The 19,373-nt window shown below is 38.6% G+C and overlaps 1 protein-coding gene across 9 annotated transcripts in view; it reads right to left on the bottom strand.

Moving 5' to 3' along the window:
- The window catches only part of OSBPL9 (oxysterol binding protein like 9), a 172,315-nt gene that overhangs the window by 118,066 nt on the left and 34,876 nt on the right, over window positions 1-19,373 (bottom strand). For 8 of the 9 annotated variants that reach the window (XM_009250051.4, XM_009250060.4, XM_063712158.1 and 5 more), the window contains 2 exon segments: window positions 18,284-18,334; window positions 822-900 (listed from right to left, as the gene is read on the bottom strand). In XM_009250051.4, the coding sequence (XP_009248326.2) occupies window positions 822-900; window positions 18,284-18,334 (130 nt within the window). 9 annotated transcript variants of the gene reach the window in all.

Genomic DNA, 19,373 nt, shown 5'->3' on the forward strand with positions numbered 1-19,373 from the left:
ATCTTTTCATTTCTAAGTTTCTTGGACTGCTCTAAACATAAAAGAGAGATTACTCTGGAAAGGCAAAATAACAAAACCATTAATACTAAAACTAACAGTCACTCCTAATAGACAAGAGGTAGTTTAGGACAAGATCATTAAAATTGACTTTTATTTACTGGTTTAGAGTTTTCAAAGAAAGATGAAATGAGAATGATCATACAGTACCTTACCCTTTCTACCAGTGAACCATAGCATGCAATGCCGAAACATAGCAGTGGCAGATGGCATTTAACTATAAAAAGGATAATAGCAGAGAAATGATGGCTGGCAGACAAAACACAGAAATACAGATGAAATGAATGCAAACTTGTAGTTCTTGAAGCAGAGCAAAACCTTTAAGCCAAAGGTTGCCACTAAGCTTCAATTTAATTTATATTGTGAGTTTTACACAGACAAACACTGCAACCTTCACAATCAGTCTTTAGACTCTTCATGCAGAAGCAGAACCATACTCCTTGATAAAGAAGATCAGCAACCTTCTGTAAACACAAGCCAGCAGCAGCAGCAGCCCATTACTCTCTCCCTTCACTGATTTTTATCCTTTAAAATTTTTCATCTCCAACTGCAGCCAGATCCACAGTCGTTTCAAATCGATCTACATCCACTGCAGATACAAATCCCTGCCTAACCTGCAGTACCACTTCATCCAGAATGTTCCTATGCACTCGTTCATGCAGGATCAGTTGCAAAACCATTCAAGTCATCCAGCAAACAACCCAAAAGAGAAGAAAAGAAGCAGATGGGACTATGAAGAGAAAGAATCTCTTCTTTCAGCTCACCCTGGAAATGGAAGGTTTTCTGATCAACAGTTATTGTGAAGGTGCTGTCGTCCTCATCGTCTATACCAATCACAGCTCCCTGTGAAACAAAGAGCAAAATCCCAATAAGGCAAACAATGACATCAGCAATATTCACTACTGCTATAGCCCTGGAATACTCAATGCACCAACGACACTGGAAGCAGGCTAGACACAGAAAAGAGGAATCTGAGACTCTAGTTTTGCTTAAGGAGAAAGAACTAAAGGAGAGGAGCTGGCAGGACACTCTAGTACCATGCATAGGTACATTCTATGCCTTCCTTAAGGGCATAGATGTGCTGGGAGGGGGAAGGGACAAACACAGAAGCTGAATCTAGGATCTGTGTTTTAAGAGCCAGCCACTGAGCCTTTCTGAACTTCAGAATGCTCTCTAAAATGGGAGTCAAAAACCTACACCTCACCAGGTTGTTGTAAGGCTGAAAGAAGGCAGGTGCTCTTCATCAGGCTGCTTCTGCGATAGTATATACTTGTTAGTGTAGAAATGCCAAGTGACATTTGCTTCAAAACACTGTCCCAACCCCTTCTTCCAAGTGCTCCCATAACCACTTGTACATTGCCCTCCAAGAGCACTTTTCACAGTATACTGTGATTATCTGTTCATATGTCAGCCTCTTCCTACAGAACCACTATGAGATCTTAGAAATCAAGGACTATTTTATTTGATACATGGCACTTAAGTACATACTTAGTATATGTTTCTAAATAAGAGCACGAACAACTCTCCAAACTGGGGGTGGGCAGGCACACACAATGGGGAAATGAATTTATAAGTTGTTTTGGGAAGGCGGACTGGGTAGGTTTTAACCCTTTTAAAAAAATTTTTTTATTACTATTTTTTGAGACGGAGTCTCACCCTGTTGCCTAGGCTGTCACCGAGGCTGGAGTGCAGTGGCACGATCTCGGCTCACTGCAACCTCCACCTCCCAGGTTCAAGCGATTCTCCTGCCTCAGCCTCCCAAGTAGCTGGGATTACAAGCGTGTGCCACCACACCCGGCTAACTTTTGTATTTTTAGTACAGACAGGGTTTCACCTTGTTGGCCAGGCTGGTCTCGAACTCCTGACCTCAAGAGATCTACCTGCCTCAGTCTCCCAAAGTGCTGGGATTACAGGAGTGCGCCACCACACTTGGCCCCCTTTTCTTAATATTCAACTACATGCATTCTGTGAAGACAATAGGAATTAAGATAAGAGACAGGAAACTAAGCAAAATAGGGAATCTATTGTTCAATGTCCTTAAGAAAAAAGTATCTTAAGTATTCCAGAGAGAAAGACTAGAGAACACAGAATAGGTCAAATGCCTCAGGTGGTAAGAGAAGCAGTATGCCCTTGATAAAACCAGAGACCTTGACAACGGGAGTTGAAATGACTCAAGGGGACAAAATACCTAATCCCATGAAAAAAGGCTACATAGGGGGACTACTCCTATACCAGGAATATTAGGGAATAGGATCAAACATTTATTCATTTCTTCCCCAGAGGCTATCTGGATGAACCCCAACTCTATCCAAATTCCACCTACTTGAATTACTTTACTTATTACTCAGTGTCAGATGGGGTAGGAAATTTTATCTCCATTTTCAAATAGGGAAAGTGTCTCCAGAGAGTATAATGACTTGCCCAAGGTCACACAAAGAGTTAACAGCAGAACCAGTACCAGATCACCATTGGCATGGAACCTAGCTATTCCAAGACAGCAAATACAGACACACTTCAGTGGGTAAGCACGTGCAGAAACAGCTCATTCTGGTTAATGTAATTTGTGATTAACTGAGTTAACCTTCTAACTTGTGATGTATCAAATATTTCCTGAGTCATAACTAAATACCAAAATATATGCTATATACAGCTCTGGAATATATGCCCTGCCTTCAAGGCACTTATATCCAGTACAGGAGATAAAACATGGAAAGAGGTGACTATAATACACAGCAAAAAGTTATCTCTATCTGGATGAATCTTAAAAACAGTATGCTAAGTGAAAGAAGCTAGTCACTAAGGATCACACGTTACATGATTCTACTTACAAAAAATGTCCAGAATAGGCAAATTCATAGACTGAAAGTAGATTAGTGGTTGTCTAGTCCTGGGAAGGTTGGGGTGAAATGGGGAATGGCTGCTAATGGCTATACTAGATTTCTTTACAAGGTGATGAAAACATTCTAAAATTGACTATGATGATGGTTGAACAACTCTGTGAATATACTAAAAACATAAATTGGATACTCCAAGTTGATAAATTGCATAGTATATGTATTATATCTCAACAAAGCTGTTGCAACTCACTCCACTCTCAAATGCCTGCTCTTTCTCTTGAGTTCCTTAATTAAGAACCCAAATGTAAGCTCAACAAGTCTACTTGTTGTTCTACCTAGTCAACGCCGGTAGAAACCTCCAGGTCTGTACAACTTCCCCTTGTTCCATTACCACAGGCTGTGCTCATTCTACCTCTCAACTATTAAGTTCACCAACTGTCTCCATCCTCTCTGCTACTTCTGTAATTCAGGCTTTCATTGTTTCTTGTTTGATAACAATCTGCCTGCCTTCAGTCTGGACACTTTACAGTTAGTTCACAGTCCTTGCTATTGTCGGAGTAGTATTTCTGAAGCACAGACTCTTATGAGAGACTCACATGTTTAAAACCTTCCTTGGCTCTCTATGAACTAACAGATAAAGTCAGCATTACTTCATAATGTCATTCAAGGCTGTTCAAAATCTGGCCCAACCAACATTTCCACTATTGTCACCCAGCTTCCTTCTGCCCCATCTCACAGAGACCCCATATGAATTCAGCTTCCACATTTCTTCCACATACCTCACTCATGAAAATGAGTTCAGTGCAATAGCTGGCAGCATTAACTAGTCACTGTGGTTTAGTGCTCTGTGATGATAAGATTGACGGCAGTGTTATCCAACAGAACTTTCTGCAGTGATTAAAATGTTCTGTATTTGTGCTGTTCAGTTTAATAGTCACTAGCCACAAGTGGCTATTGAACATTTGAAATGACTAGTGTGACTGAGGAACTTATTTAAAATTTTTAAATTTTAAAATAATTATTTTAATATTTTAAATGTTTAAAAACACCAAGCATTTTCACTTTTAAGGTCATTCTTCAAGCTCTATTTCTCACCATTTGTTAAACTAAAGCAAAATCCCACATCTCCCTCTAGCTACCACATCCCCTCACATTGTTTTCAGAGAGGAGCTTTTTGAAAATTGGCTGTATCTCAACCTTCCATCCACTCTTGCAAGCTGGCTTCCTTCCTCTCACGGCACCAAACTTCTCTCTCACAGATCTCCAATGACCACATTACTACTCTAGTTTTGTTGTACAGAACTTCTCTGGAGGCCAGGTGCGGCGGCTCACACCTGTAATCCTAGCCCTTTGGGAGGCCGAGGTGGGCGGATCACCTGAGGTCAGGGGTTTGAGACCAGCCTGGTCAACATGTTGAAACCCTGTCTCTACTAAAAATACAAAAATTAGCCGGGCATGGTGGCGCATGCCTGTAATCCCAGCTACTCAGGAGGCCGAGGCAGAAGAATCACTTCAAGGCAGAGACTGCTGTGAGCCAAGATCGCACCACTGCACTCCAGCCTGGGTGACAGAGCGAGACTCTAAAAAAAAAAAACAAAAAAAACAAAACATTTCCCTGGAGCACCTGTTGCTGCTGCAGAAACATTTCTCTCTGAGTACTTTAGATAGTCTATATGGAAGAAAACATTACTTTCTGGACCTTTGCACTTTCCCCTCTCTAACCGAAGGCTTCTTTGAAGACTTGAACCTAGCTAACAGTCTCCTACTCCAATCAGGCCTTGTCATGATCCTGAGCATTCTTCAATGTATATATGCACAATTGATCTGATGCTCTGGTCTCTCAGTGTCTTGATTTGTTGAATGACTCAAATGAACTACATTGCTATTCTCCTTTAGTCATTCATTTCCTATGACAAAAACCCTACACCCACACTGTCCAATACAATAGCCATTAGCCACATATTGGGTATTTAAGTTCTAATTAAAGTTAAGTAAAAATTTAAAATAAGTCCCTCAGGCCGGGCACGGTGACTCATGCCTGTAATCCCACCACTTTGGGAGGCCAAGGCTGGTGGATCACCCGAGGTCGGGAGTTCAAGACCAGCCTGACCAACATGGAGAAACCCTCTCTCTACTAAAAATACAAAATTAGCCAGGCATGGTGGTGCATGCCTGTAATCCCAGCTACTCGGGAGGCTGAGGCAGGAGAATCACTTGAACCCGGGGGCTGGAGGTTGCCGTGAACCAAGACTGCCCCATTGCACTCCAGCCTGGGAAACAAGAGCGAAACTTTGTCTCAAAAACTAAATAAATAAATAAAATAAGTCCCTTAGTCACACTAGTCATATTTCAAATGTTCAACAGCCACTTGTGGCTAATGACTATGAAACTGAACAGCACAAATACAGAACATTTTAATCACTGCAGAAAGGTCTGTTGGATAACACTGCCGTGAATCTTATCATCACAGAGCGCTAAACCACAGTAAATAGTTAATGCTGCCAGCTATTGAACTGAACTCATTTTCATGAGTGAGGCATTATGCTAAGCATTTTACACATACTATCTCATCTGAAAATAACACTACATTGAAATATAACATATATACAAATCATAAGCGTACAGCTCAATGAACAGAAAAGCTCCCCTTGTAACACTTCCTAATCATTAACCCAACCCTCCATTCCAAAGATAAATACTATCCTTAGTTCTAATATAACAAATTAGTTTAGTCTGTCTTTGAACTTATTTATTTATTTATTTATTTATTTTTGAGACAGAGTCTCACTCTGTTGCCAAGGTTGGACTGCAGTGGCATGATCTCAGCTCACGTGCAACCTCTGCCTCTGAGGCTCAAGTGATATTTGTGCCTCAGCCTCCTGAGTAACTGGGATTACAGGCATGCATCACCACACGCCCAGCTAATTTTTGTATTTTTGTAGAGACAGGGTTCACCATGTTGGCCAAGCTGGTCTCAAACTCCTGGCCTCAAGTGATCCACCCATCCCAGCCTCTCAAAGTGCTGGGATTACAGGCAGGAGTCATCATGCTTGGCCTTATCTTTGAATTTTATACAAATGGACTCACACCACTTATTTTCCTTTGTGTCCGGCTTCTTTCATGCACCATGTTTGTAAGATTCATCCATATTGTTGCATGAAGCAATAGTTTGTTCACTTTTATTGCTATATATATCATTCCTCTGTATAGATCCACAATTATCAATTCCATTGTGGATGGAAATTTATGTTGTTTTCAGTTTTACATTATTGAATAAAGCTCCTATGAATATTCTTATTCATATCTTTTGTTATACATGTATTTATATTAAATACAAATCTAGGAAAGTAAATTTGCTAGGTCACAGGATATGCATATATCAGTTTTAGGAGATACTATCAAACCGTCCTCAAAAGTGGTTGTGTCAGCTATACTCCCATCAGTGGTATACGACAGTTTCAACTGTTCCACTAACTTCACTAACAGTTTTTCACCTTAGTTATTCTCGGCAGGTAAGTAGTGACATCTCATAATGGTTTTAACTTCCACTTCCCTAATAACCGACAAGGTTAAGTATCTTTTCATGGTTTTTGACCATTTGAATATCCTCTTTTGTGAAATAATTTAAGATTCTTCTCCATTGACAAGACTGGACTATCTTTTTCTAATTACTTGTAGGAGTTCTTTCTATATCATGGGTATGAGCCCTTCAATGGTTATAAATTAAGCAAATATCTACTTCTACTCTGTTGCCTGCTTTTGCACTCACATAATGATATCTTTTGATGAAGAATTCTTAACTTTAATGTACGACAGTGTATTGACTTTACATTTTATAGTTCTGCTTTCTATGTCTCCTTTAAGAAGTCTTTCCCAGTCCCAAGGCCATGAAAATATTCTCCTACATTATCTTCTGGAAGGCTTTACATTTGGATATCAGGTGGAGTAAATCCTCCAATTTAAAAAAAATTTTTTAATAAATAAACATCATCAACATAGTCATAGCCAGCCATCCCCAAAGGGGCAGATGAAAGCAAATCACCATTTCTACTGGGTTCTGTATGTTGGCTGAGAAGGCAGGAATCAGGAATGGATATTCTTGACTCTTTATAAATTTTTAGTCAGCTATACACGTTACACACACACACACACACACACACTTGCCAGCATAATGACTCAAATGACTGGAAATAAACTGGGATTTGCCAGTCTAAATAAATAGACTGTCATTTATTTAGGTCTTTTTAAATTTCAATAATGTTTTATCATTTCCTGAGTAGAGGTCTCACTCATCTTTTGTTAATATTTATTCCTAAAAATTTGATGCCTTTTGATGCTATTATAAATGTTCTCCATTTTAAAAAATTCATGTTCTGATTGCTAGTTGTTAGTATATAGAAATATCACTGATTGGCCGGGTGCGGTGGCTCACGCCTGTAATCCCAGTACTTTGGGAGGCCAAGGCGGGCAGACCATGAGGTCAGGTGATCAAGACCATCCTGGCTAACACGGTGAAACCTCGTCTCTACTAAAAATACAAAAAATTAGCCAGGCGTGGGGGTGGGCACCTGTAGTCCTAGCTACTCAGGAGGCTGAGGCAGGAGAATGGCGTGAACCCGGGAGGTGGAGCTTGCAGTGAGCCGAGATCACACCACTGCACTCCAGCCTGGGCGACAGAGCGAGACTCCATCTCAAAAAAAAAAAAAAAAAAAAAAAATCGTTGATTTTTATATAATGACTTTGTATCCAGTTATCTTGCTAGATTCAATTCTCAATTCTAATAGTTGTATCTATAGATTCTTTTGGATTTTCCATATGCTCAATTAAGTTGCTGTGAATAACAGTCTCATTACTTCTACTCCAAGCCTTATACCTTATATGTCTTTTATTGCTTTATTCATTGGCTAGGACTCCCAATAACAAAAGCAGTCATTGGGTAGAAATTCTAAACCTTCCTGATATGCCCTCCCACCTGAAGACTCACTTGCATCTAAACCCAGCGTGCTTCCTTTCCACTTATCATAATGGAAAAGGCATCCATCTTCTATCTAAAACCCAGTCCTTCCACACTCATGCTCCATATCCCTGCCAATTTTCAATTTCTGTCTCTCTCTCTCTTCCTGGTCTCTATTTCTCTTTTCTGTCTCTCTCTCTCTCTCTCTTTTTCCCAACTGCATTTACACATACTCAAGACTCAAGCCTTTACACTCTAACAACAGCCCTTTTCAATTCCATGTCCTCACCAAGCAATTGGCCAGCCTCTCTCATTCCCTTTTAGTCAAGATTATTCAGCTGTCCAATCCTCTAGTTTATAATTTATTTTAACCTTCCATTCCTTGGAGGATATGTTACCACATCAATGGTTCTTCTTCACCTTCACACAAGGTGACCATACGACCTGGTTTGCCCGGAACAATCCTGGATTATTCCTGTTGTCCTGACTCAATAATGAATAGATCCCCCTTTCATTCTCAAGCACTTCTGGTTTAAGGGATGTGGTCACTCTCCGCCACAGCCTAGCCTACAAGGCCCTTAGTGATTTGCTCCATGCCTACTTCTCTATTCTACACTTAAATAGCTTAAGGTTTACCAATTGCCCCAAGTTCTCTCCTACCACCATTTTTTGCACATGTTCCCTCTGCCTGAGACATCCTTCCTCTCCCTTTATCTGGGTTTAGAGTACTTTTTTGATTATATCTGGTAAAGCAAAACTCCCTTTGATAATCTATATATGAAATGGTGTTCTGTTGTTAAGTTATTTGTTATACTAACCCACAAAAATATCAATGTTTTTCTTTCAACTCCACTTTTATGACCCCCATTGTGCCAACATAATAAACATATACATCTTTCAGTGACCTCTCATGATTTTTTTCTGAAGGTTTCAGATGGTCAACTTCTTAAAGTTCTATCAGTACTTGAGGTCACCAAGGTGCCCGTTGCTCCAGGGTCACACTATTAAGGCACCAAAAAGAAACTAGAGCTACACAGTCTTGTCCCACTGGATGAATTTCCTGACTTTCTCTCTTTTCCTTTTTTTTTCTATACACACAGACATACTTCAGACATGAATCATCATTCTGATGCCAAAGACAGAAAGATAGTTTTGCTCTCATGGCTTGGGGTAAAAAAAGAGAAAGAAACAGAATTCTGGCTATTTTGGGGCCAATCTCCCTTTGCAAAAAGAAGAGAAAAGTAGGCTGGTGAACTGGTTCCAAAGATAATAAAAAAGAATGATGACTCCTCTGAGACATAGATTGCTCACAGGCTCCTAAAAGGAATGTAGACAGTGCTAAGAATACACAGCATAGCTACTCCCATTATAACTCTACAACCACATACTTTTCATCACTGCTTAAATGACATTGGAAGTCTATTTACACTCACATAGTGCATTTAAATGTGGTCCCTGAGATTTAGGCAGAACAGGTCACTACTCTTCTTTAGAGATTAAGAAACTGAGACTCAGGTTTAAAAAAAATTTTTTTTAAGTTTGCCAAGTCCAACAACTAAAAGGGAGAAGAATACTAGGTCTTGCAAACCCTGATCCAAAGCCTGTTCTTAACAGGATATGGTGACAGTAAACAATATTCACTAAATACTTCAACAAACTTATTAAATACCTATTCTGGGCCAAGAACAGTAACAGCCAGGGGATACAAAACATGTCTATGCCCTGGAGGAACATACAGTCTAGAGAGGAGTGACAGAATCAATAATATAGAAGGGAGCAGAATGGCTTGCAGTTCAACCTGCTCACTAAAGAAGACGCTGCATGGAGGACCTACTTTAGCGTCATTCATTCATTGATTCAACAAGTATTTATTGAATTTCTAGGCACTGGCCTAGATGCCAGTAACAGAGTGGTAAACAATTTGCTTTGCTTTTGCATTCAACATTTTACGTTCTTGTTCCCCCTTATATGAATTGAAAGTATGTAACTTTTCTACATTTTGAGTATTCTTTTGTCTTTTTTACTAATTTGTATGCATTTGGGGGGATTTTCTTTTTGTCTTCTTTATTAATATGCAGGAGTTATTTATATATACACAGAATATTAATCCTTTGCCAATTGATGTATTTTAAGTATTTTCTCTTCTGTCCATGAGTTGTCTTTTCCCTTTGACTGTGGTATTTTTTTTGTTCAAAGGTTTTAAATTTTGAATGTTGTCAAATCTACAAATATTTGCCATTGTGGTTTATCCTTTCTGCTCTATCCTGACATCATAAAGATATCACCTATGCTTTTTTCTAAGTTTAAAATTTCATTTTATACCTCTTATACATCTGAAATTTTTGTGTATCACATGGGGTAAAGAGTAATATTCTTTTTTTCATATGGACACCCAATTGATCCAGCTTCATTTACTAAGTGATAATGTCTGATTTGTAACGCTCTATCATATACCAAATTTCCAGCTTTTTCCAAGACCCAAATCCAAATGGTTCTGTTTTTCAGCTTTCTCTTCCACTCCGCTAATCTATTTCTTTCTCTTATAACACCACCATACCATTTTAATTACCATAGTTTCAGTTAAAAACTTAATATCTGGAGTGGCAAGTCTACCAACTCCTTATTCTTTAAAAATATCTCTCCCCTTTCCCAAATTTTAAATGACTTTTAGAATCACCTTGTCAAGTTCTTTGACAGCCTAATTTTGTTGATTTATGCTTTTTTGAGAAATTATCCATTTTCATATAAGCTTTCAAATTTATTGGCAAAATGTATTTGTAGTAGCTTCCTGCCAATTTTTCATCTCTACTATTATGTACTTTTCTTTTTTTCATTCTTAATATCATTTATTTGTGCCTTTGTTTTTTTCCTCCCAATCTAACCAGGGTTTATTTTATTACTTTTTTCACAGAATTACAGTTCAGTTTGTTTATGCACTCTACTGTTTATTTCCCATTTCATTAGTGTATTCTTTTTGTTATTTTCTTCTATTTCCTTTGCTATTACTTTTCTTTCCCTAATTTTAAAATTTTAATGTTTAGATCATTAATTCCCAATCTGTCTTGTAATATATTCATTTAAGATTATAAATCATAGACTTCCATAGATGCAGTTTTAACATGTGGTTTTCTCATTATCGTTCAGATTTTAATATTTCACAATTTCTATTATCATTTCTACTTTCACCAATGAATTATTCAGAAGTATGTGTGTGAGGTGGGTGGCTACTGTTTCATCAAGGGATTTCTAATTTATTCCACTGTTGTCAAAGAATGTTATCTATGTGATACTGCGTCTTTGGTATTCTCTTTTCCCACAACAATTTAATTTATTTTCTTAGTATTCTATGTCTGATATTAATTCTGTTTCCCAGCTTTCTTACGGTTAGCACTTGCCTGGAATATATTCTTCCATCACTTTCTTTTTCATTTAATTTTTAATTTGAAATTATGAAACAGTATAAACATTCATAAAATATAGCACTAATGACATCTATGTACCAACCACAGAGATTAAATAGATGTTTACATCTTGCCCAAGGGAGGATATTTTCAATATTAAATTCATAGAGAAGAGAAAGAGCTTACAAAAAGGCTACTGAATTAACAAGAAAAGCCAGAATGAATAGAGTGACTTTTCACTGTGAAATAACAAGACAATTGATAAAAGTTCTTACAGGATACAGATCCAAGGGGAAAAGGAAGACATTCTTAAGGTTATACATTAACCTAAAAATAACACCTTATTGCACTGTGAAAAAAAAAAAAGTGATGGTATCAATGAAATAGGGCACTAACAGAAGTCATTACTGAAAATATTAATATTCTGTCATGGTGCACCACTGACCTTTCATGTGATAGACTAAAAGAAAAGAGAATAGATAATGCATCCCTCAGGAAATCACATTCAATTCTGATACCTAGCACAACAGGTAAATGGAATACTTAGTTTTACTGGATGGAGTAAAAGAGGGTTACTCTAAATCATATGTGGATTAATAGTTTTCAAAGATGTATAATAAATTTACCATTAAAACTTTGTTTAATATAATTCATTTTTCTTTGGTGATTCCTAAGGCCCTTTAGAATTCTTCAGAATTTGAGATTCATCTGTATTAATAGAAATTATGAATTACAAAAAAAAAAAACTACCATTCATTTAGATCCTATTAAGCTCCAAACACTGTGTTTGAGTACTTTTCAAAATGTATTAACTAATTTGGTACTCACAACACTATGAGTAAATGGCATGATGTCTATTCCAGAGATATGGGAAATAGGGCTCAGAGCTGAAAAGTTGCCTCAAGTCACAACACCAGAATGTGGCAGAATCCAAGTCTGAATTTCATTACATACATGCCCTGTATTTGTTTTTGCCACTACAGCCTACCTTTTTTTTTTTTTTCTTTGAGACAGGGTCTTGCTCTATTACCCAGGCTGGAGTGCAGCAGTATGATCTCAGCTCACTGCAGCCTCGACCTCCTGCACTCAAGTGATCCTCCCACCTCAGCCTCCCAAGTAGCTGGGATAGAGGTGTAAACCACCACACCCAGCTAATTTTGTTCTTTTTTTTTTTGTAGAGAAGAGGTCTCATTATGTTGCCCAGGCTGGTCTCAAACTCCTGGACTCAAGTGATCCTCCTGAATCAGCCTCCCAAAGTGCTGGGATTACAGACATGAGCCACCAAGCCTGGGCCACACTGCCTGTTTAATGTTGTCGTGTCTCCATTTTCCAGATATTATCTGAAAATGCCAATGTTTTGTTTTTGACTAGTATGGGAGAGGATCAGACCACAGGACTCAATCAACGTTTTACTTCTTCATCAAGGAAAGGGCACCATCTAGTGGCACACACTTCATAACCAACACAAAGAAGGTTTTTCACTTTTCTGCTTTCCTCCACTGGTTTTACACTACCTTATAATAACTTACGGTATCTGAATTCACTTTTCTAGTCCAGAGGAATGGGAGCCTAGTAACATTAAGAATTGAACAGGGCTTTGAAATAAGACCCGAGTCCAATCTCAGATTCACCATTTCTATGTGACCTTGATAAGTTACTAAGAGTAGTTTGCGTCTCAGTCTCCTCATCTGCAAAATGAAATACGAGCATTTACCTGACAGGGTTATGATAGGAATGTGTATGAAAATCATCTAGCATAGCACCTGATCTGGGTTTCCTCTATGGTCCCTTTCTCCATTCTCCTTTTAGGTACCCTATGTTCACATGGGTGTTTTGCTTTGTTTTTTTAGAAAATACATCATACCACTGGCTCACATTATGTTTAAGATAAATAACTCCCACAGTTCTTCTGTATGCAAACCATAGTAAAGGCAAATTTCCCAACATTTACTAATTATTTTTATAAATACATAAAATTAACAATAAGCATTTCTGAGTATTTATTATGTGCCAGGCAATTGTGACACTGAATAGGAACTTCTTATCCAAGTGGAGAAAACAGAAAAATTAACATGTAATACAATGTAACAAGTAATTTCATGGCTCTAAATTACAAATGTAAAAAAATTGGCCAGGCATGGTCGCTGGTGCCTGTAATTCCAATGCTTTGGGAGACTGGGTTAGGAGGACTGCCTGAGGTCAGGAGTTAGGAGACTGAGTTAACAAGACTGCCTGGGCAACACAGTGAGACCTCGTCTCTAAAAAAAAAAAAATTTAATTAGCCAGGTGTGGTGGTGCACACCTGTAGTCCCAGCTACTCAGGAGGTTGAGGCAGGAGGATTGCGTGAGGCCAGGAATTTGGAGATGTAGTGAGCTATAATCGCACCACTGCACTCCAGCCTGGGTGAAAGAGCAAGATCCTGTCAAAAGTTGGGGGGAGAGCGAGGAGGGGGAGGAGAAGCATGAGTGGGGGAAGAAGGAAAAAAAATGTAGAGGATAGGGGAGAATTAAACCTGTTATAAGTAAGTGGATCAGAAAGGCTTCACAGATGAGGTAACATTTGAAAAGTCTCTTAAGCGATGAGCTCATCAGATAAGGGGTGCAGAACTTCCATGATATAAGGAAAAAAAAAGTCAGAAGCAATGAGGAATGAAGAAGCACAGTGAGGGAACAGGAAGAAACATAGTGTGATTCAAATATAGGATGGGATGGATGGGGCAAGGGGAAGATCAGTAGTGCAGTCAATGATAGCTCATTAAGGTCATTTGGAATCTAGATGCAGTATCTATCCCCACCATATTCATCATCGTCATCATCGTTGTCATCCATAGCAGTTACTATTTCCTATACATACATAATTGCTAAGCCTCACAACAACCCTACCAGTTATATCATGGTATCCTCATAAAAGTTAAGAAATTTGCCCGGTGTCAGAGTCAGTAAGGGAAGAGCTGAGAAAATTCAGCCCCAGGTCTCTCTGATTGTTTCTACACCAGTGGTCCCTTCTTGGTTACACAACATAATTACCTGGATAATCTGTTTAAAAATGAAGGTTCCAGAACACTACACTAAAGCAGCCTATCTAGAAGGTGGACTTGGTAACTTTATTGTAAACAAACCCTCCAGATATTTCTTGACTAAGAAGCCTCGGCAGTCTAATTTTTGGAAAATACTACAAAGCCTGGTAAAATGCACGTGTGTGCACACAGAGGGACACACACACATACATGCTTCTAATTAATAAGGTCCATCTATATGCTAGGACTTAATCCTCACAAAATTCTGCAAGAAGAGTATTATCTCCACCTTAAAGAGGAAACTAAAGCTCAGGAAGCTTATGATAGCTTCCCTTTTCCAGTCAACAAAGGAATGGGTAAAAATGGGATTCAAACACGGGTATATTTGGTTCTTCTCTGTCATGCTGTGTAATAGACAGAATTTTAAGAATGACTCTCACAGACCCTTGCCCCTGTATAATCTCCTCCCCTTTGAGTATGGATGAAAACTGTGAATATGATGATATCGCAGGAGTAATTATGTTACATTACATGGCAAAAGGGAGATTATTTGGTGGACCTAATCTGATGTCATCACATGAGGTCTTTTAAAAGCAGCGCATTTTCTGCAGCTGATAGCCGAATGGGAAGTCAGAAAGATTCAGAGCACCAGAAGGATTCAATGCACATCGCTGACATGAAGATGGAGGGGTCTAGGCCACGTGACCAAGAATACGTGCAGCCTCTAGAAGCTGAAAGCAGAACACAACTGACAGCCAACAACAACAAAAAACAAAAAACAAACAGGGCCTCAGTTCTACAACCACAAGGAATTGAATTCTGCAAATGCCCTGAATGAGCCTGGAAGAGGACTCTTCTTCAGAGCCTCCAGATAAGGGACCAGTCCAGCCAACTCGTTGATTTCAGTCGTACGAGATCTTAAGCACAAAACCCAACTGAGATGTCTGACCTATAAAACTGTGAAATAAATGGGTGTTTTTGTGTGTATGGTAAAACATACTAACATGAAATTTATTATTTTAACCATTTTTAAGTGTACAGTTCAGTGGCATAAAGGACATTCACATCGTTCATGATGTGATGATCACCATCATCACCATCCATCTCCAGAGCTTTTTCATCTTTCCAAACTGAAAACTCCATACTCATTAAACACTAAATTCCCATCTCCCCTACTCCCAACCCCTGGAAACCACCATTCTACTTTCTGTCTCTGATTTTGGCTACTCTAGGTATCCCACATAAGTGGAATCATACTCTTTTTGTCTTTTTGTAACTGGCTTATTTCACTTAGTCTAGTGTCCTCAAGGTTCATCTATGTTGCAGCATGTGTCAGAATCTCTTTCCTTTATAAGACTGAATAATAATAATAATAATAGGCTGTATTTATATACCACATTTTTTATCCATTCATCAGTGGATGGCCACTTGGATCCTTTCCACCTCTTGGCTACTGTGAATATTGCAAATAATGCTATATATCCATGTTATATATCCTATGAACATGGATATATAAGCATCTGTTTCAGTCCCTGCTTCCAATTCTTTTGGAAATATATATATATAAACACATACATAAGTGGTTGTTTTTGAAGCCAATTCATTACCTTTAAAATTTGGTAAATAATAGGAAATAAGCAGTCATCTTGCCTATTTTAACTGCACCACTGGGTAACCAAATAACAGATGAAATGTCTCCTTATAAAATTATTTCTGATAAAAATTAAAACAAAATGATAGACTGTCATCATTTTGCAACCCTCAATGAGTTGTAGGTACTGAACATCAATAGCTGCTAATATCAACAAAGGGCAAAAACTAGACATTATGTTCTTTCTGCTAAAAGAACACACCACCACCTACAGTCTTGCCAAAGGGATCAAACCTAAGTCTGATCCAGTCTCTGGATCCAGCTGCCAATTTGCAGCAAAAACAATGGACAGAGGAATGTAGTGAACTGCACCACCATGCAATCAGTAAAATCTATACTATGGAAAATTCTTACAGGTCAAAGGGTCTGGATTCCTTGTTTTTTTTCTTTTTTTTTTCAGACAGGGTCTCAGGGTCTCACTCTGTCACCCAGCCTTGAAGGCAGTGACACAATTATGGCTCATCACAGCCTTGACTTCCTGGGCTCAAGTGATCCTCCTGCCTCAGTCTCTCAAGTAGCTGGGACTATAGGCATGTGTTACCACATCCAGCTAATTTTTAAAATTTTTTGTAGAGATGGGGATCTCACTATGTTTCCCAGGCTGGTCTCAAACTACTGGGCTCAAATGATCCTCTGCCTCGCTCGGCCTCCCAGTGTTGGGATTAAAGGTGTGAGCTATAGCACCCAGCCAGTCCGGATTCTTCAACAGACAAATCGTAAACAAAAGACATCAAGTTAAACAAATAGGTAAGAAAACTATAGGACTTAGGGATGCACATTTGGGTAAAAAAGTTATAACCAAATGTAAGAAGTGATTACTTTAGGAGACATATGTCTCCTAAAGGGATATAATTTATTTAATTGGGGCACGTGGAGAGGCTTCAGGTGCAGCTGGCAAAATTCTATTTCTTAAGGTGGTAGTTAGAAGGGTTAATAATTAATTAAGCTACATTTAAAAGCAAAAACAAAAAAACAAAGACAGACAAAACCAGTGGATTAACTGTAACAACGAGACAGTGGCCTAAATCCAGATGGAATTCAACTGCAGTGCTCTCTCAAGACAGTTCTGCCAAAGTCTCACTACTGAACTTATCTCAAGCCAAAAGAGCAGTTAATACCAGACTGACTGGTGACTGAGGTCAACAGCAAGTGCTTAGAAAAGTAATCACACCAAACAGGCAAAAGAGAAACCAAAGGAAAATTTTAGGAAAAAAAAAAAACAAACTAGAAGTTGAATTTTTAAAAATTTTTGTGCTATCACATATATACCATCTGCTTGAAACAGGCCTGTCTCATTTCCATCCTGCAAATCTCCCATGCCTACTCCTATCTCAGTGCCAGGATTTTTCTATTATAATTTGGTGTCTTTCTCAGCAGTATTTCCCAGTTCTATCAAGGACTGTTAACAAGGGCAATAATATGTTTACCAAATATATTCACATCTTCAAAAGTAAGGATGCAGAAAAAAAAGGTGGAAGAAAGAAGTCAACAGGGTCCTGAAGAAAAGGTTCCTAGAAGCTGATTAACCTAGTTATGATAGAGGCCACTTTTCTTCATATACAGCGGGATACTAGAAACTGTATCCCTAGCCATGCATTCTTTCTTGCCTTTACCTATTTGAACAATGGTGGAAACTGAAAGCAGCATGAAGCTATAGGTCCGCACCATAAGGCAGCCACTAGTCACATGTGATCCCCTTCTCTGAAGTACAGCTAGTCCTAATTGAGATGTACCCTTTCTGTAAAAACCACACTGGATTTTGAATAGTTAGTATGGAAAAAAAGATTGTAAAATATCTTTTTTTTATTAATTACATGTTAAAATAACAATATTTCAGATATACTGACCTAGACAAAATATTAATTTTGCCTGTTTCTTTTTACTTTTGAAATGTGGCTTACTAGAAAATCTTAAATTATAGATGTGGCTAACATTGTATTTCTACTGGACAGCACTGCTATATATACCATGATTAAATAGTGCTGAACAGGAAAAACAAAGCAGCAGCAGCTAACAGTTGGGATTTTTCCATTTTTTCTACTGTTGATATACCACCAACACTATAACTCATTTAATTTCCAGCCCTTGTCTCTTGTCTGTAAAGTAGAGGTTTAAGAAAATCAGAACATGCATTAAGTCATAAATACAACATTGAATCATGGGCCAAAATAACTGAGTTCTAGTCCTGGTTCTGATACTGACTAACAGTTACTTGGAGAAATCACATTTTCTCTCTGAGACTTAGATACCTGCCCCAACAATTATGTAAGGAAGCTAAACTAAATTTAGACTTCCATAATTCTATCAGAATACAATTTTCTTCTTTCTGTCAAAATTGGTTTTCATAAAAATGAATAAATACTCACTCTGAGTCTAACACATCCTCTGCGAGAGCCTCTCATCATTTTGTCCTTGGACTAAAAGAAAAACAAAGCATTCAATGAATAAAACATTAACAGACTGGTAAATTGTTTTTAGAATCATCTGGGGATAAAAGGCCAAGATTTACAGTAATACCCATCCCTTCTGCCAATTCCCCTTCCAAAAAGAAATTACTTACGGATAGGAAAATAAACAGATTTTAAATGAAAATGTCATACAGTCTATATAAATTAACCTAATCATAGAACTTTACACATACCTTTAATGTAACATCTATTACATCATTATTTTCATTCCTTCTTCATTCCTTAAGTATGAATGTTTCTCATACTTTAGGGAGTCAGAGAACCACCTAGAAGGCTAAGAATCACCTGGAGGTTTAAGAACCACTCCCAGATAATTATTTTTTGTTGTTTTGTTTTGAGATGGAGTCTCGCTTTGTCGCCCAGGCTGGAGTGCAATGTCTCAATCTTGGCTCACTGCAACCTCCGCCTCCTGGGTTCAAGAGATTCTCCTGCCTCAGCCTCCAGAGTAGCTGGGATTACAGCCACCCGCCACCACGCTCAGCTAATTTTTGTGTTTTTGATAGAGATGGGGTTTCACCATGTTGGCCAGGCTGGTCTCGAACTCCTGACCTCAGGTGATCCACCCACCTCGGCCTCCCAAAGTGCTGTGATTACAGGCTGAGTCACCGCACCCGGCTGCCCCCAGATAATTCTGACAAAGGCAAACAGAAGACCATACCTCAAGAAGTATTGCTTTAGCTTTACCTCTGCAATTCCTCAAATAGGTAACATTTTTTGCTTCTGTGACTTCTCATACAATGTCCCTCAGTTTGGAATTTTCTTGACCCAAATGTTCTGCCTCGTTGTCATTCCAAGCACCTTAGCTCTGTCTGATTTAGATTTCCACCCTGGGCTCCCAGAGTCTTCTGTGTGTTCCCCTGTTGTGGCATGCATCACCCTGTGTTATAATCGCAGGTTTACTTCACCCACAAGACTACACATTCCTTAGGGGGTAGGAATTGTATCTTACTTACACCTCAGAACAGTGTCTGGTACACATCAGGTGCTC

This window comes from Pongo abelii, chromosome 1 (assembly GCF_028885655.2).
Source record: "Pongo abelii isolate AG06213 chromosome 1, NHGRI_mPonAbe1-v2.0_pri, whole genome shotgun sequence".
Classification (NCBI taxonomy): Eukaryota; Metazoa; Chordata; class Mammalia; order Primates; family Hominidae; genus Pongo; species Pongo abelii.